The sequence below is a fragment of the Poeciliopsis prolifica genome, unplaced genomic scaffold (genome assembly GCF_027474105.1).
Source record: "Poeciliopsis prolifica strain line A6 unplaced genomic scaffold, Auburn_PproV2 SCAFFOLD072, whole genome shotgun sequence".
NCBI lineage: Eukaryota > Metazoa > Chordata > Actinopteri > Cyprinodontiformes > Poeciliidae > Poeciliopsis > Poeciliopsis prolifica.
In genome coordinates this window covers 994,508-1,019,993 of record NW_026562447.1, presented here as the reverse complement: position 1 = coordinate 1,019,993, position 25,486 = coordinate 994,508, and the positions used below count along the sequence as shown (strand labels likewise).

Below are 25,486 nucleotides of genomic sequence, written 5' to 3'. Positions count from 1 at the left end.
GTCGTTCTGTTTTTCCCCAAATGTTTCCTGGCCTGGAGTCAGGGTAACCTCGCTGTATGTCTCTCCCTTGCAAAATATTTATCTGTATAAAATGTTTTTTACTTGAGAATAAACTGAATGTTGGACTACGTTGTTTGGGACTAGCTCTCAAACTTATCTTAAATCTTTTGCTTGAATACTTGATTTTTCTGATTGTTGAATGTTTTATTTCCCTTGTTTTATGTTTAAATGTCCCACAACAGAAAACTGATAAAAGTTCTGCTATTACAGTATTGTTTACAGTGATATGACCAAGTGGCACTTGCAAAAGTTTTCAGATTTCTTTCATTGTTTATATTTTGTCACATTAAAACTACAGATTTCAGACCTGCTTAGGAGAGTGAGATGGATTAGATCAGAACACATTCATGAAATGGTCCAGTCCGTTTTCATTTCCCTGATTCTAAGATCTTTAAAGGACAGAATAACTAAAATATTCCATAAAACCGAATGTAACACACAATTTCCTTCTTCACTCCATATCCAACTTCACCTTTTACCCCCTGCACAAAAAAATTACTCAGAAATTCCCTTCACAGATGCTTCAGTTGTCTCTGATAATGACAAGAGACAAACAAATAAAAGAAAGCACAATTTCTTCTGGCATACCTGTCAGGAAATTATAGCATCCACATAAGTCTGCTGTCGTAAAAACTGGTGCATACACAAATGTGACTGATTCGACCTGACAGTTGAGATATTTTTTCCTGTTTTATTGAAACTACAGGATATATAAGCTGGCAGTTTCAAAAACTGTTAAATAAAAATTTAAATCCTAAAAAAAAAAAAAAAGTACAAACATAAATATGCAAGTGAAACACATTTATTCTTTTTAGGGGAAATATGCAACAATGTGTACAAATCCCATGCAACTGTGCTCTGCTTAGTGAAAACCCAGAGTCTCCCTATAATGATTACTAATTCCCCACCTCCCTGTTGGAAATGAAAGAGCCACTGAGCCTGGCTTTCAAAGCACAGCTCCATGGCTACTCACCAGAACATGGCCGAGTGAATAGATGAAAAACCAAGCATGTCTGGAGCCGATGTCACTGACAGCTGCTCCTTCTGCAAATGTGGCTCTTTTTTGTGGTGGAGTGACCCTTTTATTCTCTCTAATGCTTGGTTTCATTTGATCTTTGTCTACGTTTTAGTTGGACTTGCTGTAGAGTTGGACGCAATAATGATAAGCACTTAAGTTAAACTAAATGGCTTTTTAAGACATTATTATTTAGTCTATAATGTACACTAAGAATCATCTAACAGTAAATCTATCTTTCCTGGTATCTTTTTTAAGAGTTAGCTATCTGCATGCTCCTTCCACATTTTTTGTTTTTCGATTGGCTGTCGAAGTTGGTGCCATCTTTTATTACCATGCAAATTGTGACATCATCATGCAACATGACACTGTAACATTTGGCCTAAAGCCATCGTAGTGTTTCCCTCTTTGTTGTTAAGCTGAAAAACATTGATAGGAGTTTGTACCTTAACACCATCTTAATTACAATTGAATATGTCGTTATTATCATGTTTTTCTTTCTTCAGAGAGTAATCTTGGGTAAATGGGCACGTCTGGGAAGAACAGTTCTAACTCTGTTTTTTAACAGAAGAAGTATAAAGCATTGTGTTTTGGGATGTTTGGGCTACTTTATGTTATCAAATGGGCACCATTTACGTCGTCGGGCACTAATCAGGCCTGGGTTTCATTCACGAAATTGAACTAATAACTAGTATTTAACTTATTTATGATTTGAGAAACAAGGAACATACTTTTTCAGGTATTGTCAAGGTGTTTTATGAAAGTGACACAGACTTTCAGAGCACTGGAAATATTAAATGTGTGTGAAAGGTTATATCTGATGTTTGTGTTCACTAAACACAGGGGCCAAGTAGTGTGGAGGGCCACTCGTTATTCCCCTACCATTTTTGTCAAATTCCTGATGCATGTTTCTGTTTGAACGCCTTTGTGAAAAATCTGAGAGTAGTTTTCTATTGATGGCTGTTAGGTATTGGGGAGGGGGGGCTGTTTCTCTGCTGCAGACTGAGTAATGCTCGTGCTGTTGTGTCCATTTTGAGGTGTGGAGGCTTCGTTGAGTGCCTCCTCCTAAAAAAATATTGTTCAGCAACCTTGAAACATCTGTCTTGTTGCTTGCGTATGTGTACTTATTTGAACATCTGACAGAAGTATATGTTTTTTCCTTTTGGTACTTTGCGCATTGACCAAGAAAGAGCCAATTTTGCACCTTCAAACATCTGTTTTCTTCATGTACCTGATGGTGGAAATCAACAATTCAAATGTTTGATCTCATCAGGCCAAAATTCCTGTTTAAAAAGTCTGAATCATTGGGTTGTTACTGGCTCTTTCATGCTTTCTGACCTGCCTTCTCCGTCGCCGAGCGGTACACAAGCAAATTCAGAAGTTAACAGGCTGGTCCCCGGAGAACTGCCAGCACACAAAGTGATGATAAGTGTCAGGACTGATTTCAGAAGACTCTGTGTTTAGATCCCACCCCTCCTTGCAATTCCCCGGGGTGCCTTTGAGCTACACCGCCGAGCAGCGCCATGCAACGTGCTGTGTTATGGCTCGCCCTCAGGGAAGCAAAGAGGGAAGAATCACTAAGTTACTATTTAGATTTTATTTTATTTTTATTTTTTTGCAAGTGAAGCAGCTTTATGAAAGTAGTAAGAAGTGACTCTCCAAATAGCACCTTAAAGTGAGAAGCTGGCATTTTGAAACGAGGCAGGGAGATAAAATCATTTATTCGGGTCTTATTCTTAATAAGAACCCCCTGCCTGTACATACTTCATGCAGCGTTTAGTAGCGACAAAATGTGGCGAGGTGAAGCCAGCAGCCTTTCTTTTTGTGAGGCTTTTACCACCAAGGGGAAAGTTGGAGACACAGCAAGCCAAACAGTTCACTGAAGAGACCACATGGTGTGCTTGACCTGCTGACCTGGCCCGCTTTGTCCTTCTTGTCTGTGGCATTCACTGGAAACAAACTGCCACGGATGGCTTCCTCCAGATTAAATGTTGACTCTCTCCAAGACTGACAATTTACCTCAGCTTTGCTCCCGACAGCAGGAGATGGTGAATAAACATGGCGGGCTCCATATAAGAGAGGCCACCTATATATGTGTACGTGCTAAAGCTTGAGGACACAGCCAATGCAATCATCGCGGCCCCTCGGTGCGGCATCTATCAGGGATCTGATGGATTCCATTAATAAAAGACCTTTGGTGTTGTATCCTCTGTACAGCATGTAGTCTGTCAGTGCCACCAAAATAATATTGACCTAATCATTCTCCTCCCCTGGAGCACTGACTTGCAACCTGAAATAACGCTGTTATTTTTCCCATAATGAGATGTTGACATTTACAGATAAATTGAAAGAAGACTTTCACCAATATCATTGCACGAGTACATGGTAATATAAATAAAATGTTGTCCAATTGGTGTTGTCTGACGTTACTCTACTATGCAGAAAACGACTGAAGCAAGTGACGAATTGAAAACTGCAGCAGACATTTTGTGCACGCTATGCTACTAGAAGAGGAGCTGTATTGAAGACCTTCAATAGATTTTTGAGAACATTTTTTTGCTGAATGCTGTAAAACAATAGCTTTTTCGTCCTCCTTAGCTCCAGCTCAATTACAGCGGGAAAAAGTAAGCCTTGCCAAACCACAAGGCAACTGAAGAGGAAGGCGGACAGGCTTTGTCCTGTCTTCTTTCATTAAAAGATCCTGACCAAGTTAGAGATTGAAAAAGTGAAGAGTTCTTGCACTCGGATCGAACTTTGTTTAAGAGTTCGATGAGGTGGCAGGCTGACTCAGAGCCACGGCTCTCCAGTATTTATTGGAAGCTTTGGAGCTCTGTGACGAAAAGGAGAATTTCCTCATGATCACATAAACTGTTGTTCCGTCAATCACTGTTATGATGCTCTGTGTCAAATGTGGAATTGACATTTAGTCAAAACAATTCAGATCACATATTTATTCTTTGTATTTATGATAAATTTGTTTTCAGAGAGTCATTCTCATTCACTGCTTGACCTTGTTTGCTGAGGGATTTCATTTTTACAATATTGTCCACTCATTCAGTTCAGCACACTTTAGTTTAGGCCGGCAAGTCAATTATTACCTTCAATTATTACCTCTTGGTTTACTTAAGACCTATATGGCAAGAACAGAGTTTTTTTTTTCCCAGACCTGCAAAAAACGAAAAAGCTCAGAGGTTCCTTGTTCTTGACACATTTTTGGCAGAATGTTTTTAAATCTCCAGATGCAATGGAAACAAAAAGATAATGTAGACAGAGAATAAAAGTAACCAGAGAAAGCAGTCTTGTACATATTATTTGATTACTTAGATTTATAAAGACCAAAAATCTTTTCTAAATAATACAATTTGAAACAATTCAGCGTCGTTCTCTAAAGTTTCACCCACTTTTTATTTTTTATTTTACAACCCACCTATGCCATGGATTTATTTTAAGCATCACTCTTCAGTCTTTTCATAGAAACAGAATTGTCTCTTTTGTCAAGCTTAGATGTTGAATTAGATAACCTTTTTCCAATATGTCATGCTCCTTTTCAATATTTGCTAAGGGGGTCCATTTTCTTGAGATTGATCATAAGATAAAGTTTTGTTGGATTTTAGAACTGCATGCATGTATCTGAGCCAAGGTAAGAACTTTAGATAAAATAAGGCAATTTATTTGCAAGGGCAGGGAATTATTGCCTATTCTGTTCTTTCCAGTCACTAAATCTCAAGGTACAGCTAAAGAGAAGTGTTTGAGAATCGTAACAATAGAGCCTCAACAGGGACATTAATATGTTCAGTGTGGGCTGGACTGGAAATCTACAGCTTTTGTTGCAGTCAACTTTACTTCAATGAAAAACATTATAAATAGGAGACTTGTGAAACATAGGTCATTTGGTAAATTTTAATTATGCTCTCAATAGTGACATGAATCAGTGGATAGTTATTGCCCAGTTTCAGTGACATTGTTCTATATTACCACTTTCTGATTCCTGGAGACTTTTATTTGCAGCCTGTTTGTGTAGCAATTTAGCAGGAGAGCTGTAACCTTGGGACTTAGAGTGACGAAATATGTTTAGGAACCCTAAGTGGAAACTTCATTTGATCAAAGTTTAAAAGAAAATGTCAAAAGAATCAGGAAAAACATGTCCCTGAAATGTGTGCTCTGGATTGTCTGGATGGTCATTTTTCAGTTTGTGGTGATAGACAGACACTGACACTGCGCAGTGAGCTGCTCATCTTTGAACACCAAACATTGCCTTCACTTCATGTGTATAAAAAAAATAATAATAGAAGTTCCATCAAATATTCTGACTTCAACTATGATTATTCAAGGTTTGTTTGTGTCATCATAATTTCAATTTCTTTCTTCAGAGTTTTTGAAGAAAGGATTATTTTGTCATTGTCATGATTTGAAAAAGGGAGTCCATGTCAACTTTAAAGTCCTGACATGCTCTAGGATTTCATCTGTCAGAAGAACAATTTTTTTTATTAACTTCACAGCATTCAGAATAAACATGGTGCAGAAAAATTACAATTACTTTCACAAGTAACATTGTGCATGAATTCCAATATAGTTGTTAAATTTGATACACACAGAACTGTGAAAAAAATATTTCCTACTTTTCTGTTTTTGCTTTTGTCACTTTGATGGCCTCTTCTGTGTGGCAATGTGGCCGGTTTCTCAATTCAGGTCCTTGATTATGGGAGGTGCCTCTGATTACGTGGCCTCATGGCCACATAATGCAGACTGGAGATGAGAATTTGATTTAGAAAAAGTTAATAATGGTCCCAACCAACCTGGTCTTATATAACACCTGGATATTGCAGAATTTCAGAATTAATGGTTGTAGTAATTAAGCAACAGCCCATCACACTGCCACTTCCATGTTTGATTGTTGGTAGGGAAGCTGAGGGTCTCTTTCTGACATGCTGTCACCATTTTATGCCAAAGATAACAAGATGCACATCTTCTAAAAAAGTTATTTTGTCTTATGTGCAGCTGCATAGAACATTTTCCCAAAGAAGTTTGGTTATCCTCAGTTTTTTTCTTTTTTTCTTTTCTGGAAAATGTGAGATAAGCCTTTATGTTCTTTTCTCAGCAGTGATCTTTGTCTTGGGACTCTCCAGTTGATGCAATTTTTCACTGTCTCTTTCTTATTGTAGGATCATGAACACTGACCTTACCTGAGGCAAAGTGAACCTTGGATTGTGAAATATGTTGATCACGTGGAATATTTTGTTGGACACCAACTAATTATTCAAATGTATGTTTTATACATATTAAGAAATATTAATTATATGTCTTCAAATTTTAAATGTGGTTTCTAATGTAGTATATTTTAATACAAACTTATACATTAAGAATATTCCTCATTAATGAGATTCATAAAAAAATAAAATAAAAGAAGAATAAAAACACACTGAATTCTTACCACTGAAGCCTAATATTCACAGTAGTATTTATATTTAGTAGCATTTTTCCACTTTTTGGCCATTCTGTGCATTATGTAAGATACTGACATTAGTTGTTTGAATGGTTGGATTATTTTCTTAGGTAGCCATTATGCAATTTACTGTGGAACAGACATGATGCTTGTAGTAAAGCTCCGACAAGTCTTTAAAAGGCTGTGAGTTGTTTTTTGATGAGCTCTCATTTTGAATAGCACATGTGCTTTGGGATCAAGGGTGTGGAGTGCAGCTACAGAAAAGGACATGTAGCTTTCGTACTTGTGACATCATTATAAAGCTGTTGCAATTAATTATTTTTTTAACAGAAAATCTGTGCCAGTCTTTTAATGGATGGTGTAGCAAGGTAGTCCTTCTGCACCCACATGCATTTTTAAATATGTGCTGAAGCACAAGAGTTCTGATTCATTTTTTTTAGCCAGAATCAAATTTTTGTGATGTCCATAAGTTGTTCTTGTTTGTTTCACACTTACAGCCACTCAGCTGCTGCAGCTGTAAATGAAGGACTTCAAAAATAATCCAGATGAGCCTTTTTTCTTAGAATATAGATAAAAAAATCTTTTCAAGGTTTTTATATAGGGAAGTATGGATCTCTTGTTATCCTCTTGATTTTAAAAAAGTAAGGAAAAAAAATAGATTCTTAAAACAAACCTAAAGACAAACAAATCAGACCGGTGCTTATTTCCAGGGGATTATGTTTTGTGGGCAGTTGCCAGTTTTCCAGACTGGTTGAAAAAAAACAAAAAAAAAAAAACAAACAACAACAAAAAAAAACATCACAGAATAGAATACACAAGACTGCACTGCCAAAGACCTTGAAATGTGGTCTCTGAAAAGTTTGAATTTCCACAATCATGAAACTTTGAAAAGATTTCATGGAAGTTGTTCAAAAAGGAAGAGTGACAGAAGAAAATCCATGAAGGTTAGAATGTGCAGAGCTTCAGGGTGATCCAGTTCAACCTGGAGTAGCTGCCTGAGCCTTTGCTGTACAACACAACCTGGAAGAAGAGGTTATCCAAAGGCAAGACAAAATAAAAATACTGAAGGAAGTAGAAAAACATCTGGACGTAACATGTCAAGCATAAAATATGTCACTTTATGGAAATAAACGAAATGATAAGCTTGTAAGGATATCAGGACAGAAATCCTTCATCAGGGTTTAGGATATCAGAACAGCACTTTTACAGATTTGCAAAAGAAAATGTCATGTGTATCTTTCCACTTATTTCATGGATATAAAGAAAATAGCTCATTTGTTACCAATAAAAATGGTAACAAATACATGCACAAATTGCACCTTTTCCCTATGTTTATTTCCTCTGAAGTTTATATTTTGATATGTTTTGTCTGAATGCTGTTAATACTTGGAAACCAAGGCTTAATTCCTTATTTGCGAATGCAATCCTGGCTAGTAAAGCTGACTGTAATTCTGATTGTTTGTGTTAATTGATCGAATAACGTCCCCATAAGGTACTTTGAACATGATGGTATGCAGACTTCTTCAAAGTATGTCACGGCAAATCACTCCAGATCTCCAAATCTCTAACTTTGTCTTAGCTTTTAGGATTTATGGAGAAACTATTGTCCAATGATGTCCTGAATGTCTTTGTGGTGCACTGATAATATTTGATATGCATTGAAACAATTTGCATTACTTCTGTTTAATTAATTACAATAGGTTTTGATGTCTATCATGTGATTTTGTTTGACTTTATGAAGATTTTTGTCTTGAGTAATGACCATTGCATATATTACATTTATATTACATTGAGTGTGAGCATTTAGTTGTTGAAAACAAATGTTTTTTTTTTTTTTTATCAAATGATTAATGCATAATTATTCCCCTGATCTGATTTTTATGTGTTCTACAAACACCAGGTATTTTATTATCTGTACACATTTACAAATGAGCAAATTACATTGTTTGAAAATTAAATACTTCATTAGGCTTGAATTCATAATTGCATTTGATACACAAATGTGCTAATGTGTGAGAAAATCCTAAAATGTGCCAAAACAGTACATACCTTAAACTGTAATGCAATGAAATCAATGAACTTGGCTTGTTATCTCTGAATGTGTAATGCGAGGTATTGCTCTCACTGGTGTAATCATAATTTAAACATTGCTTCAGTGAAAATCATGTGGGGCAGAAGCCTGGAAGTCATCCTTTATTAAGCCAAGCATTTCGACTAAAATATTAAAGAAATTTTGCTCCAATAGATCATTAAGTATTTTATATGACAGTTCCTCGTTCTTATCTTTTAACAGCTGCACTCTGATGTGGATAAAGGAGACGGCAAGGTGAAGTACGTGTTGTCTGGTGAGGGGGCCACCTCTATCTTCACTATCGATGAGAACACTGGAGACATCCATGCCACGAAACGCCTCGATCGGGAGGCCCAGGCTTACTACACTCTGCAAGCTCAAGCCATTGACCGGATAACCAACTTACCTGTCGAGCCAAGGTCTGAGTTTGTGGTCAAGGTGCAGGACATCAATGACAATGAACCAAAGTTCCTGGATGGGCCGTACTTGGCAGGGGTGCCAGAGATGTCACCTTTAGGTAAGCCTCCCTTTTTTATTGTAAACATGATCGGATGAGTTTCTCTTTCAACTCTCGGATCACTTTCTCTTTGACTTGCCCTCACTCTAACGTCTCCGTTTGATAATTTTCCACCTCGCTGAATCCGTCTTCCTAGTTCTGCCTCTAGGTCATCAGGTGGGTTGGGACGTGTCCTGTGTTAATATGAGTCCAACACTTTGCAAGGCTGAAAATTGTGCTCATCAAATTTGACTTACAGGAAATGTTGCTTGTTCATGAGCTCTGTGTAAATCAAGGTTAAGGTTAATCTTTTACTCATTTGTGTTTCTCATGGTCAGACATTAAACCTGCAAATATGTTAACAAATAGGAAGTGAGGCTTTCTTCTGTTCAAGGTTTACTGGGATTTGATAAAAAATAAACTTATGTGAAAAATGGTAAGAGTGACGCCTGAAGCTAAGCACTCAATGAAAAGGCCACCTAATGGACTATTGAAGGACTCCAGAAAAGTTCATTCTTGCTTTGACCCATGTCTGTGAAAGGTTCCAGCTGGCTCAGTTTTTAATATAAGACAACATTATATTTTATGAAAATGGTGTCGCAACACTGCTTAAAACAATAAAACAGTCACAGAAAATCTTCTCACTTCAACATATTGACCTACTTTATTGTGTTTTTTTTTATTTATTTCTGAAACAGCTTCCTTTTTTAATCTATTAGCATGAGAAAATAATCAGATAGCTGTCAATATGGCGTAGCTACAAGGGATTATTGCACGTCGCCAAACATGCTTAAAACATTTTTGCTCTTTTTTGTTTGGCAGTTGATGTGAACCATGTTATTTTTCAGAGTTATGACAGTTTGTTCTGAAAGTAAATTGAATTTTGAAAACACAAGCAGTGACAAATGTATTTTGCACAGTAATACTACATTTTATATTTTTATTTGATTTTTGATGTGTCGCATAAGTTATTTTGCCATATGGCTGAATTTATTCTGTGATAAAATCCACTGGAGAATTTTTGAGAAACTAAAGCATCTTAATCTTATTATGCTAGCTTGATCGACTTCTTATTATCTGGGGTTGCCATTATATTTTTCCTTAAAATAATGGATAGGAGCCTATTTTTCCCAGTATTCTGTTCATTTGTTAGGAAAGGCAGGTAAAATGCCTGTGGTGGCTTGACTAGACAGCTGCATTATTGTACAATGAAGTGTAGCAGGATGGTAACATCTTTGCAGAGTTGCACAACCCCAGACAATATGTCATATTAAAGCTTATTCAATAAGAATGTAGGTGTTTTTGGAGATGGTTGGCCAAAAATCTCCCAAATATTGGCTGTCTGACTGCAAGAAATGCACACAAATGTGATCAAGAACATGTAAAGAGTTTCATTGTTGTTTTTGTTTTCTTGTGAGAAGTTTGTTTTTCATAATCAAAATTGCAAAGATTAAAATCTTCGAATATTAAGTGTATTTTCCTCAGTTTTGTATCTCCTAATGCCTTATGTTTACCACAATACCCATTTGTACAACAAAATCTGCCTTGTGTACTTGAAGGTTTGTTAAATAGACCAAAAACAAATGGTTAAAACATTATTTATACAAAGGGAAATCTCTCTTGACATTATGTGAGTCTCCTCCAGGCGTATTGAGTTGTTTGCAGATTCAGAGTGATGCACACCCTAAACCATATCACCATCTCAGGATGACATCACTAAGCATAAAAGAGCTTAAATTTATGAATGCCATCCAACTCCTAACCTGTCCCATGTCATAACACTATGCTCATTACAGGTGCATTTAGTATTGCTCTGAAACCAGTCCTGAAGGAACTCCTACCGAATTAATTCATGGTCAAAATTTCTTCCTCAGATCCGAATTAGTCCCTACTAACTTGTTGAAATTGTGAAAACATGGAAATGAGTTAGAATAACAACCCAAGGGCTTTTAGCTGAACAGGTGGTTGAAGAACAGAACATAGTCTGCCTTGTGTTTTCTTTTTAATCTGAACATATTGTAACCAGTTTGGCAAAGCTAATTTAAATTTTTAAGTTCATTTTTAAGGGAAGTGTGTCCCAAGGGATAGAGAATCACTTGCTAAACTGCCTTTGTGTTTTCTTACTTTTAACCTAAATAACTAACCACAAAAATCAATGCAGTAAAGAGCTATGCAAAGTAATGATTGAAATATATTTACAAAGCTTGAAACATTGAGACACAGAAGCAAACAAATTTTTGATTCTTTCTGCTTTTTTTTTAAATATGAGTCAAACCACTCTATAGTGATGTGAAGCCCGATGAGTAGCAATTTACATATTTATTGCTTTAAATATGCCAGCACACACCTCTGGGCTTTGAAATGTTGATGAGTGACACATGTTTGAAAACTAACTTAAGGTCTAAATCCATCCCAACGCCCATGGGCATTTTTTTTCCTCTACAAATTGGTGTTCATATTAGCTGAAGCTTTCGAGTCCCTGCCTGCTGAAAATGTCAAATTCTAATGAAAACATTTCTATCCATCCATTCACTTCCCTCTTCACCATGACAACAAGGTAGGCAAAAGCATTTTGACATCCTCGACTTCCGCCAGATTCTCGTGGGGGATTCCTGAGGTGATCCAAGGGATGCTGCGACCTGTGGTCTCATCACGAGTGAGATATAGGCAAAAATCTAGTGATTAGAGCTGTGAAAAAAACCCAAAAAAACTCTTTATTTGCAACTATTAGCTGCAAATTTAAAATAAGTATTTAATTAAAATTACAAATCAGCAAACAAAGTCAGATTCCTAATACTTGTGGTCTTCTAGAAAGGGAATCAGGATTTATATATATATTTTTATCTTAAACAAAAGTCTAAATTAATGTTGTGTACTTCTTAGTTGGAAAGTATAAAAGGGTTTTTGAAATCTTTGTACACTATAAATTCCATTGCCGAAACTTGTTATTCAACACAAAATAAATTGCATTTAAGCAGAAAAGAAAAATATTTTTACTACAGTAAACACTGTACAGCAGTGAGTGGAGCCAGTGAATTGACACAAGGAGCAGGCAGGGGCACAGAGAGCTGCCGGGACTTTTTCATCCTGGATGACCCACTTTTCACACAAAGCTTTTGTTGACAAGATCAAGTCTTTGGGAGAATGTTTTTTTTTTTTTTTTAAGGATGAGTTGTATCATTTGTATTCTGATTGGAAGTTGGAAATCATCCAGTTTTCTCAGAAGTATGATAAACTCAAAGATGTCTTAACCTTGATACAAAGGTGGGCAGTGTGAATGCTGTGAATAAAATCAACTTAACCAGTGCAAAGAGGTAAAGCAGCATAGAGTGCAAACATGCTTTTTTGTATTTCATTGCACTCTTTATTGTTTTTTTCTCCAAATTCTCTGAAACCATCGCATAATAATTCACAGCCTACAAACTGCAAAAAAATAAATAAATAAAAATTTTTATGTTTAAGATGTTTTCCAAGAAAATAGTAAGAGGCACATTTTGGTTTGATGACATTGGTGAAACTCCATCAGAGGTGTAAGTGCTTGTGGTTAAGTGGTTACTGGGAGGAATGTGGGTGAGTGAGATCTGCCCACAGAGCGAAGCGAGAGGAAGAGATGACAGCTTGAGATTTTGGTAAAAAGTAAAAGGTGAGAGGGCGACTTTTTCACTTTGCTTACAAACCGACATCTCACTCTTTAAAAATGTTGCTCTGAGGAAGATGAAAAAAATAAAACTTTTTACCTGTCTGAAACTGTGGGTCGCATCCAGTTGGTGAGTGTACAGTTTAAGTCAAGTGTAAACAAATTCACAGATGGACGAATGTATTGATCGATCCTCTTAACATGAGCAGGAAACATTTTGGAAATCAAATGTGAAGTAATGAACTCACAATCTAAAATAAAGCCAACACTTGGACAGGCATCAAATTTAACTTGGATGGAGATGGAGGATTTCAGTTTGAGTTTGTTTATTATTTGTATTTTTGAAGAATACTGCAACCACTGCAAATGTTTTCTAACTGTTAAATGCAGCCAATAACTGTAAGAACCACAGGCTTGTGAACAGCGGAAATTGTAAGAGATTTCAGTTTATGCATTGAGAATTTCTGCTACTATGATTAATGTCTTAGTTTTTAGAAGATCTGTTTGTTTTACCTCACATCCAAAAGTAATGAGACTTGAATTATTGCCACGCTGTTGTTGCTCTTTATGGTATTTCTGTCTTTGACATGCTCGTATTGGTAAATAAATTATCTACATTAAAGAATAAGGAAGAACTCATGACTTCTGATGAATTATTAATATCTTATTCCATTCTGTGCTGTAGGATGAATTAGTTGATGTTAACCGACTTTTTTCCCATTGCAATTAACAGAGCACATCATGTAGAAAATTAACAAATTATTTTTTTTTTATTAAAAATGTCTAAGCTGAATGGAGTTGTGTTGATAGCTGTGACTGAATCGCTTTACCACGTGAAGTGCATGAACGGAGTTAAAGCCATCTTTGCCTCAGCGCCTCACACAGACAGCAGCATCCAGGTATAAGTCAGTGATAACAAAGGAGCTGAGGCATTTTTAGAACCTTCAAAGTCAAAATGAGTATTTAACCAGGCATACAGTGACACCAGGAAGCCTTCCAAAGGAAACAGCGCTTTGCTTACAGCACAGGCGCGGAGATCTCTAAAGGATTACACAGCTGACTGTCAACGGGAGGTACAGAGCTCAGGCTTAAAGAACCAGAGGATTAGAGTACAAGGGCTCCTAGTCTCGTGTCCAACCCGAGATAAGACGGAAAGTCGGTGTGCGAACTACAGAGGGGGGCACGTTTACACCCTCGAGTGCTGAAAAACGGGGTGACCTGAGCCACTTTATTTACTCTGCCACCTCCTGTGAAAGTCTTCAGTGCAAGTTGTGCAGCCAACAGGAGAATAATGCATCACCTCTCTTTGTAAATATCTGCCCAGAGCAATCACCAATGCGATAAAGAAAAGGGAAGGGCCAAGCACCTCCTGTCCTCAATAATTCCTTTATAGATGCCTTTAAATCATTAATGGTCACAGCTTTGCCCCACTGATGAATGAGTTCAATTTAGAGAAAATCATGAATTTAATTAAAGTAATTAGAGACAGAACCCATCCAGAAACACCGAGACCTTTCGGCCCAAGGATCTCTGAAGGCTTTTGTCTTAATCACTGGAGAGGTGTCAAATAAAAGACAAGAGAGCTTGAGGACAGTTGGAGGTGTGACAGTCATGAGGCCAGGCCCTCTCCTGCTGCACCGCAAAGGGCCAAAAGAGCAGTTAGAGGGCTCATTACAAGCATGGGGAATGTAATGTCAACCCAAGGCCACAGCTCTTGAATTTACTACTCCAACTTTATCCAGCTGTCATACTTCCTGTCTAATTCATAAAAGCGCCAATGAAGGATGATGTCTTCTTCATTATTTAAAGTTGGAATTGGAAGAGAATGTTGATTGTTGTAAATATGCAAAGTTTTTTGTCACTAATCATTATTAATGAGCTTTTCAGGTGGACATTTAAGGCTTAATCCAATCCAGTGAAAGAGCTCTGCGAAATTTATTTCTGCAAAAGTTTTAGTCTGCAAATTGAATTGTTCAGTAAGAAGTGTGGCTCTAATGTACAGTTGTCATGCATGTTGTGAAACCGAAAGGACTAGGAAGTGTAAACTCAGAAGCTGTGGTGCCGGTGCAGGGCAGCCTTGCTCCTGTCAGACTGCCTCAGGGGAGCTGTGGCTACTATCCAGTAGCTTGCCACTATCATTGTGTGTGTGTATGACTATAGTGTGAAGCGCTTTCTGGTCGTCTGGACTTGATAAGGCGCTACACAAGTACAAAGCCAAATCCAGCTTAAAAATACATTGACTGTATGGAAGTGTCAAACTTAAAGCCCGTGGGCCAAATTCGGCCCACCGTAGCTATTTATGTGACCCTCTAGACTCTTGGGGGTCACATAAATTAAACTTTAAGATAGCAAATATTATTTTTCAGTCAAATCAAACCTTTTTTCATTTGTATAGCACCAAATTAAAGCAATGCAAAGAGGCGATAAGAATATTTTAAGTAAACTTGAAATGTTATACGTAGTTTTATTATTACTGCCACCACCAGACCTTTGAGGACATTCATAATCTTCATGCTGCCTGAAATGCTGACTGATAACTTAACAGATGTTTTACATTATCAAACTTATATCAATGTGTTATTTTTTTAAGGGGGAAAAAAAAAAAAAAAAAAATCAAATCAACCTGATGTGAGAAAGTAATTTTCATAACATGTGATATTCCTCTGGTAGGGTATATGTTGGCATGGTTTTGGGCTGGAGCTTTTGATGCATCTCTGGGCCCTGGGGCCTCTTAATCTCACAGAGAGGTTTAGGAGGAATGGTGGTGTTGCTGTTTCTGTGGTATTGGCCCAAGAGAGCTGTTACTGGGTTGGACTTTGTCTTGTTGCTTGGCTATGTAGTGAAGAATGCAGTTTCAAACTGCAAGTGTCGTACTTTCTGTTTATCTAAGGGCCTGAAGAATTCCTGCCTCTGGTTCATGATAGGCACGGCACATTTATTTTAGTTACTGACACATGACAGTTGTCCACCAGAGAAAAGGAAATTATTAGAAAGTGTTTTTTCTATACAACTGTGGAGAATGGATGAAAAATGTGAAGCTCTATGCCATCACATCAATGAAGATGGACAAACATTAAAGGGGGCATTGACAGGCTGACAGCTTTGTGAAGCAGAAAGAATCAGTTCAGATATCTGGATGCTCATCTGTGATTTTTCAGGTTTTTTTCTGCTCTTTTCATCCATTTTACCCTGCTGGCATCATAATATTTATTTGTTACAGAGGACACCAAAACAGCTAAAAAGTTCCAAGTCAAAGCTGTGCTGTGTTCAGTTCTTTATGGAATTCTAATTTAAATCTCCTTACATGAAGTGATAAACCTGCAATAAAAAATTCTGACGTTCCCTTAGTTCTCTTTCATACAGTCATACAATTTGACCTTGGTGTGTTAAACTTGTGTTAAACTACCAGTAATAGAGGAGGTGTGATATTCCTTCCTCCCAGCTGGCCTGGTGATAACTTCCCCAAGGTTTTTTTTTTTTTTTTTTTGACTTTATATTGTTCACATCTAGGGCCAAAAAGCCTGTTAATTCTGCTTTATGACCAAAATGGAGAACTCTAATTTTCAATTTTCATGATCACTTCATTCTGTAAAAGCCTGTAAAACACATCTCATGTAAGAAGTGAGACTTTCATTGGAAACTTTTCTCTTGAGTAAAAACATTACTTGTAAAAATAGCACTTTTTGACGTATATTTCCACTGTGCCAGATGATGTGGAATATCGAACATCCCAGGCTGTCACCGTGCTCTAATAAAGCTATTTTCTAACAGATTTCTGCTGTTCTTGCTGTTTTGTCACACTAAAATGCTTTAATTCATTATACAGTACAACAGTCATCAAATTATTTAGATTTACAAGGAAAAGAAACCAAACTATCCCCTCGTGAATAAGTAACTGCTCCCAAATTTAATGAAGGGTTGTGCCAACCCAGTTTGTTGAGTCTTTTACAGCCACTGTGGAGGAATTTTGACATTCTCTTTTCTCTTTTGTTTTTTACTGTATTGTTTATAAAGCCTAAATCCTGTTCCAACCATCCCACAGTATGTCAAATGAATTTCAGTTAGAACTTTGACTAGACTCTAGGGCTCGATATTTTCCTTTGTACTTCTATACGGGTTCTTTTTGACCTATAATCCAAAATAAGTCAGTATTCGCGATAATGTCATGATTTGATAAGGGAGTGGTTTGATGATATAAAACATTAAGGTGTGCGACAGTCAGAATCTATAAGGGCCAATTAATTTTCCAGAGGACTGTATTCCCATGCACGGCTGAAAAAAGCCTTGCTTTGTTAGAATGTCTGTTTTTTTTTTTTTCAAGGTTATTTTAACAGCGCCTGGTGTTGATGATTTCACTGCTGCCAAGTTAGAGACTGCCTGTAGGCGTCAGCTTTAGGACCCGCACTGACGTCTAGTCTAACACAGCAAAAAATACCCTGAGCCATCACGGTTGTTTGTGATAATGTAAGAGTTTATTAAATAGCTTTTCCTCCACATTATCAGATGGATATCAATTCTTTGACCTAAAATTGCTTTCTTCATGCACATTAAATGAGCCCAGTTGGAACAGAAAGGCTCATTTATACCATAATGAATGTCTTACTGAAATTGAATGGCACTGATTTTTGCTGATTATGCTTTTGCCTGGAAAATGTTTCTCTGCTTCACTTTCTGAGCCAATAGCTGTCAGTATAATTCACATGAGTCAGGTGAATTAGGAGCAAAAAAAAAAGAGGGCTTATGTTCTCTATTTTGTACTAAAAGAAGTGTGGGAGAGGACAATGCTGTGCTGCATGCAGACACGATTTATCAATTGTCAGTGGGTGTGTGAACAGTTGGGTTTAAGAACAGATTTCAGGGTTGGACGCTTGGTGGAAGTTTGGAGATTTACAAGAAACAGCAGGATACTATAACAGGACCAGGCCACGTATTTGGACTTTTATAGCAGTGCACAGTCAGTTTTGACCTGGAGGCAGTAATCTCAATCAACATTACTGCTACCTTTTCCAGTACTGTCTGCAGGTTATGATTCTTTCCTTTCCTCCATGTTTCTTTGCAGAACTACTATTATTTGGATTTTTTTTCCCAACATTTTTTTACTGTTCTGTCTTAATAAATGAAATCAGAACTTAATAAAAATGATTGTGATATAATTGCTCATCAATAAGACCAATAAAAAGAATATTAATGTCAAAACTTTGCATTACGGTGAAGTTATGACCTGCACATTCTTCAGAGTGATGTATCCAGGCACAATAAAGGAAAGTTTGGTTGAATGAGAATGTACCATAAAAAAAGGAGCATGACTACATGGAGAAAAAAGCATAGTGTATGTTAAACAGTTCGATATTCCTGTGGTGTTCTAGTACCATATTCAGGTTTTTGGAAGAAACTGGATTTTATTTTTTGTTTTTCTTTTTATTAGCTGCACATCAATCTACTAAAAACAATTAAAAAATGCTTCCTATCACTTTAAGAGTAATAATCTATTTAATATTTGAGTTTCACTTATTGAACATAATTGAAATAGCTTCACTTTCTGATTATATTGTAATATGGCCACATAAAGTTGATAACTGGCCAATTGTCTGAATAGAAACTGTTAATAATGCATCAAAATGCGAAGAATAATGAATAAATCACAATACATTAATTTTAAAGTGTGTGGTTATGAAGCTGGCTAATCTTTCCAAAGTGTCAGCTTCAGGTCACTCTAATTTAAAAATTGTCTGTCGAGCACACCTGTACTTTTGGTTGTGGTCAATATTTCTGCTGCTTGAAATAATTTGCTCAATGCATATTCAATGAACTTTTAATCTATATTTTTAATTAATTATATCATAACTGATAAAGTTAACTGATCAGTGGCAAGTTTGAATAGAAACAGTCTAACCATCAAAGTATAAGGGAGCTGGATGGCTTCTCTGACTTTCACACAAATCTAAATAACTTCTTCAGTTCAGAACATGGCTATTATTTCAGTTATTTACATTTCAATTCGATCGTACAAGTAAATTAAGTTGAAAATGGAAACTGGAAAAAAAAAAAAACATTATCTAAGAAAGGCATGTATATCACACCGAGCTATTGCCCTTGCAGCAATCTCATATTTAGCAGCACAGGAATGGAATAACTCCTTAATTTTGGAGCATTTACTGACTATACCATTTATGCTGCCTTGCCTTATTTTGTTTTTGTTTGTTATAATTTGTTTTCTCTCTTCCAGTATGTTCCATCCAGATGTCTGAATGATAAATTTTTTTCTGAACATGAACTACACTTTCAGTCCAATTTTGCGTTTTGTTTTTTAAACCACAACCAAACACGTTGAGTTTAGATTATAGTGTTCAAAAACACATTTCCTTTACAAACAGCAGCACAACTTATTCATTTAAATACCAAAAGCACAAAACATTTCCTTCTGTGCTCTGTAAAAAGTTGATGACATTTTGAAAGAACAGTCTAAACAAGCAGAGGAAAACACCTCAGATGTTTGCACTCTATGGCTGCAATCTTTCACTAGCTTTAAGATATAATTTGAACTTCACAGCTTCACTTTTCCCGCTGCAGAACAATACACTCTCCAGGAACAATTTTTCCATCCCAACTCTGTTGGATGTGGAACTGCCTTTACGAGTCTTGTATTACAGTAAATACAGGTTGATTTATTTCTCATTTGTTTCTGGAACTGTTAATAGATTCTTATTTAGCCAGAGTGGAATCAGATGAAAAAATACATCCTGCTAACATTGCCAGGGGGCATATTTGACTTTTCTGAAGCCCTGGAAAGTTGCACTTTTTTGAATTTACTTTGTTGTTGTTGACTGAGCCTTAATAAAATTACAAGAAAGAGGACTGTTCACTGATCTGTGTAAAGCAAATGGCTAAAAGTCTCAAGTGAACTCTAAAGGCTTGAAGTAATGGTTTCATTCTGTTTCGGTTTCTCTGTGAATTTGTGGCAATAACAGGGTTTTATTTGTTCATTCTTGCTGGAGAAAAACGTGTTTGAAACTCAGTCAAGCAACTTGCATGAAACAATATACAAATTCAGAGTAATCACCAGTCTCAATGAAAGAAGACAGTGTGAAGACAATGACTAATGAGATTATTTAGTGGCTCAGAAGTTACATTTTCATCCCTCTACTCCCTTGCTTTTCAAGTCGCATTTGTCACACACTGAGCTGATATGACTATTTCCACATTTAGCCCAGCATGACTTGGCCCTTGAATGTTGTCTTGGAAACTAATGAGTGGTCGTCTGCCCACAGGAACCATGGTGGTGCAAGTGGCAGCCACAGATGCAGATGACCCGACGTACGGGAACAGTGCCCGGGTGGTCTACAGCATCATCCACGGGCAGCCGTACTTCTCAGTGGAGCCCAAGACAGGTAGGTGTAATTTCATCCCACCTTCTTACAGTCAGCACACACAATTACTGCAAATGTCAGACTGCGTGGATATCTCTGTGTTTGTGAAGTAGGCTCGGTGAAGAAAGTGCTGTAATAATAAAGAACACAAATCTACTGTTGGATTCCTTTACGGTCATTTATCCACTTTTTGCAACCTGGTCCTTTAGTAAGGCCAAATAAAGTACATTTCAACAAATTGGAAGGTCAATTGAAAATGCTACACAAGCTATACTTTGTTCTGTTGTTTCCATTTTGATTTTTAGAGAAACTAACCTCTAGACTGTTGAGCATTATTACCAATCATTACAGGCCCATAACAGTGACTCATTTCTGATTACTGCCAGGTCTATAAAAGTAGAACCTGTCTGACAACATAAAAATATTAAAATATATATTTTTTAGGGCCCTTTTGAAGTTATTTATGTCATTTGTGTATTTAATAAGGGGAGGGGACACACCATCAGGTGACCCTTTGATTGATTACTATTATTTTTCTGTATAAGCCCTCACTGCTTGTGTCCCACACTTTAAAGCCCAACTTCAAAGATTTCCATTTCTGCTTCACATTCACACAAGGATTAATGGACAGCTATGTGTCCACTTATTGATCTTGCCATCTTATATTGAATGCTGATATGTGTTATGGATGTTATGTATCCTGGAATTGTTTTTGTGATTATTGTCTTTATATGAAATACATTACTACCAAAACAAAAACAAAGTATGAGCATCATCAGATTTTGCTTTTACCCTTTTTGTTTCAATAGTTTTCATAACATCAGTGTCCCCATACACCGATTGCTTTTGTGTCTTAATTTATCTTCAGACATTATAATGCACCACAAACAATGAATTAAATGCCAACTGTGGAAGCATAAACCTTACCCTGCAGTCAGATATTGAACATCTGTAGATGTAGCTGAATAGTAACACATTGTAGTACTTACAATAACAGCTGTGAGGGGGGGGGGGGGGGGATTATACACTTGCACAGCTTTGAATTAGCTATTTAATGTAAAATCAGGCTTTTGTCTGATGTTGTATTTTGACTGAAAAATTAAGATGTTATTTAAATAATTTAAGTACTGCAGAGACCTTGAAAAATTTTTTATGCTTTCATCATTGTTTATAAAAAAAACTCATTGATCAATATCTTGTTTTTCAATATCTTGTCTACTTAAATAAAATAAAGTTCAATCAGTTACTTTCAGAGGCCAAATACTTTCATTAATTGAGTCTATTTGATTGTAATTTAATCTCAGTATGAATGCAACCTCAATTGTTAGAGAACATTAATGAATAAATAGCATCATGAAGACAAAAGAAAAGAGCAGACAGGAGAAAGTTGTCGAGAAATTTAAGGCTGGTTTTAAATAAATCTCATATTGATAATTTGAAAATTTTAAGAGCGTGTTGAAATTCCAGACCTACCGAGACACAGGCTTCCATCCAAACTGACAAGCTAGGCAATGAAAGCATTAATCAGAGCAGCAGCCAAGGGGCCCATTTAAACTCTGGAGGACTCAGGTTTGAGGATCTATGGGCAAGAAAACCATTAGTTGTGCACTCTAATATTTGGTCCTCTGTGCGAGAGTGGCAAGAAGAAAGCCATAGTAGATAGGAAGGCCTAAAGAAGCATGTTTGCAGTTTGCCACAATCCATTTAGACGACACAGCAAACACTTGAAAGTAGATGGCCAGATCTGATGAAGCCAAAATTGAACCTCTTTTGATTAAATGCCAAGCAGTACGTGTGTTCAAGATGTATAAAACACAATATTGCATAATGGTGATGGAATCATGCATCAGAAAGGCCCAATTTTGATAGTTTCAGCTGAAAAATATATGTGTATGTGGTCCTGAGTTGGATATGTGTCCAATAGTTTTCAAACGTCTGGAGTCTGAACGGTCGTATCTCATTTTATTCGACTCTCAGATCATTAACATGAGAGATTAGTTTTAATTCTGCAATGAAGAAGCCAAATGCATTACATTCAGACAATGGCTGAAGCTAGCAATGCCAACACTCAGCTTTCTTCTTTCTTAGTTTCCTTCATTTACGTATGTTTCTGTGATGATATTCTCATGTTTATGATCAGTTCATAGACAGCTGCATCTATTATTACATCTGTGAACAGTACGCGGCTGTGTGACGTCTATGTTCTTATTCTGTGCATGTGGGTAGTTTTAGGGTCATAAAATGTTCACACAAAAGTCTGATTGAGGCCGCATTTAATTAGCAGTATGAAGAACAATTACACACAGAGACACACAACAAAAACATGCACAAAAAACAGATTCAGCAAAACTCAGAACTGAGCATCAAAACTTGTTGCAAATGCAGTTTTATCAGCAAGAGTTACATATTCTAATGGAGATACTTAAAATTAGTTGTTTATTTGTAGCATGGCCCAGTCAAAGTCTAGGATAGTCTATAAATTGCTGTTCATAGATGCTTGTTATTCAATCATATTGAGCCGAACCTTCTTAGGAAAGAAGAGCAGGCAAAAATGTAAGTCTCCACGTGCGCAAAACTGACAAACATCAAAAATTCCCAGCTAACAATTTCTGCCTTCTTCACAATTATGTGTTGCTTCCCAAAATTCCAAAGACATAATTTATAATTGCAATCTAACAAATGCTAGAGATATGAGTGCTTACACTGTATGCAACAAGCTGAAAAGAAAAAAACTACAGTAGTTTTACAAATATTGGTGGTGAAAATGTACTTTTAATCCATGCCTACTTTATTCAACTTAAAATTTTAAAACCTAAATGAATAGGGTCAAAACATAACTTTAGCAAGCAACGTCAAATAGGATAGAAAAGATATTTGAAAATGAAATAATTCTGTAAAATGGGTTTTGAAAAGAGTGCAACATAATTTGTGAGGTGGTTTGTTGACTTGTAGGGCGTATTAGTCTGAGAAAGTGCAGCTGCAGTCCTTGCTGTATCTTCATTTTCGGCTCATTAGCCACTGCCCTACCGAGGCTTTGCAAAACTCATGCAAAGCAGTCTTGCAAGGAAACAGAAAAATAGAGGCCAATCCGTAATATTAGGCTTCATCCTCTGCCTAGAAGCAACATATCCACATGTGCTTTTGCATCTTTATAAATGTAGTTCCAAATAATGGAGTTAGAAAAAGCACTGCAATGCAGGGACACTTTTATCTCTCAGACACAGAAATCAGAGGGATGCTTCACAAAACGAACTCTTCCATAACCAATCATTTTCACCGTAAACATTCATTAAGCCATAACACTGGAAAGAAATGGAGCAATTCTGAAATAAAAATAATGTGAATCACAATAAAGAAAATAGCTTTGTGGCGTGTTGGCATAATGACTTTTGGAGCCAGAGAAAGAAAAGATGGGACAAACATCAAAGTTTAACATGAGCTGTAAAAAGCCTGTGTGCAATCACAGGGAATGTTGTTTTTTTTTTCTCTTTCAAGAGAACTTCATCTAATGAAGCTTCTTGCTGAACCTTCATTTGCCAAGATATCCATATTAACATATTTTGGTTTGAACAATCAAAGTTTTGATACTCAAAATAAATCTTGCTTTTGTTGGTAGTCTCTGAAGTTCCTCTGAAAACTTCCCATAAATCTCAAAATATAAGTCAACATCTAAGAAGCTGAGAAGTTCATACCTCTGGGCTAATGAAAGAGTTAATATGTGGTGATGTCTTTCTCTTCAGGGAAGTGGGAATAACTCTTTCTTTTTACATTGGTAATATGAAAGAACAACTGAAAGCCAGATGATTATTTCTACAGAACACTGTATGTGTTAAAGGGAAATCATGGACTCTATAGTGTTTATAGTCAATTTATTTTTCAATTAAAAAATTTCACACCACTGAGAGATGGATCACAAAACAGATTCAACTCTGAAAACTTGAAAGTTCCCATGTGGCTTTGCTAAAATATATTTTCAATGCACTCTCTTCAGGGTTGTAATCTTGTAGGATTACTTCTAGAGCTTTTAAATAGTTTTGTACTCTTACTAACAAAGTTGCAGAACACAATTGTCATCTCCCAAAAAAGCTAATTTAGTTTATATGCATTAAAGGCCTAGAGTTTATTTTATTATTAGACTCTCAAATTACTTTGTCCCTTCAGACCTACCTGACGATTTGACAGTATACTTCTGTCTTTGTCAGCGGTGTCAAAGCTGTTGTTCTCCAGGTTTGCACTGCCCCGGTGTAAACCCATCAACAATGACGAGCAGACACCGCCTCCTGCTGCTGGCTTACTGATGGAGGACAATTATCATCCTTCCACTGCAATCACATGGAACAAAGTGATCCAGGCAAAAAATGACTAAATAGGTCCTTGTTGAACATTTGCTACAGTACCAGCACTCCATCTTTAAAGGTTCTCTCAACCTGAATGCAAACTAGGGTGACCAGATCTGAGCACGTTGTTCTAGCAGACTGAAAGCTGGTGTTTTAAGCTCTATCCAGCAATTGCACAATTTTTCAAATACATAAATAAAATATTTATTTTTCACTTTTTTAATTTGGAGTGGAACCCCACCCCTTCACCAACCCTTTCCTTGCAGGGCAGCTTGTACATACCTCCAACAGCCAATGGGAAGAGGTGTGCTACACACTTATTGCAAAGAGGTTTTATTACAAGTAACCCAAAGTGAAAGACATTTTCAATAAATGACTATAATGAGTAATAACTGTTTTTAAAGCTGTTTCTGTCGTCTGTTTGTACTGCGTTGTTTGACAGCTAATTAGTATTGTTTGTCGTTTAACCCACAGTAGTTTGGACCCTAACTGTCTGTCTGTGAAATTGTGGGATGTTAAATGAAAAATTTGGAAATAACTGCCTTAAGTGATTAAATCCATTAAAAGAAATGTGATTCAGAAAATTTTTTTCCTAAACTGGAGGAGGTCTGATACAAATTTGATCACTTGCCTCTAGCTGTCCGATGCTCTCTAACAAAGTTGGTGAGAACACTTGCACCCATTGATGACTCTTGAATGAGATTTCATTAGATCAATATCAATTAGAGTGAGAGCAGACATTTACATAAATGATGTTCAAACGGCGTGTCTGCCCCATAAACCTCCTATTATTCTCATATCATGTTTTCTAGACTCTCGGCTCAATGACCAGAACTCGTACTTTCACAGTCTCAGCTGAGGAGTTTCATTAAGCTAAGTGGATTCTTTGAATCCCCAAGGTTGATATTTGGAAAGCTTTAATGGGATATAATTACTTGCTTTGAGTGGTCTGTGTTCTTTCACAGTCAAGTGCAATGCTCACCAGGGTTCAGTGTGTATTAAGTACATTTTCATCGGAGCACACACTGCATGAAATGCAAAGGCACAAGAACATGTTCAC

The 25,486-nt window shown here is 36.7% G+C and overlaps 1 protein-coding gene across 1 annotated transcript in view; it reads left to right on the top strand.

The window, feature by feature from the left end:
- LOC129352082 (cadherin-7-like) overlaps window positions 1-25,486 on the top strand; it is a 137,031-nt gene that overhangs the window by 50,450 nt on the left and 61,095 nt on the right. The window contains exons 3-4 of the mRNA XM_055020920.1: window positions 8,812-9,106; window positions 19,991-20,110. Coding sequence (XP_054876895.1) covers window positions 8,812-9,106; window positions 19,991-20,110 — 415 coding nt within the window. The remainder of the gene's footprint in view (window positions 1-8,811; window positions 9,107-19,990; window positions 20,111-25,486) is intronic.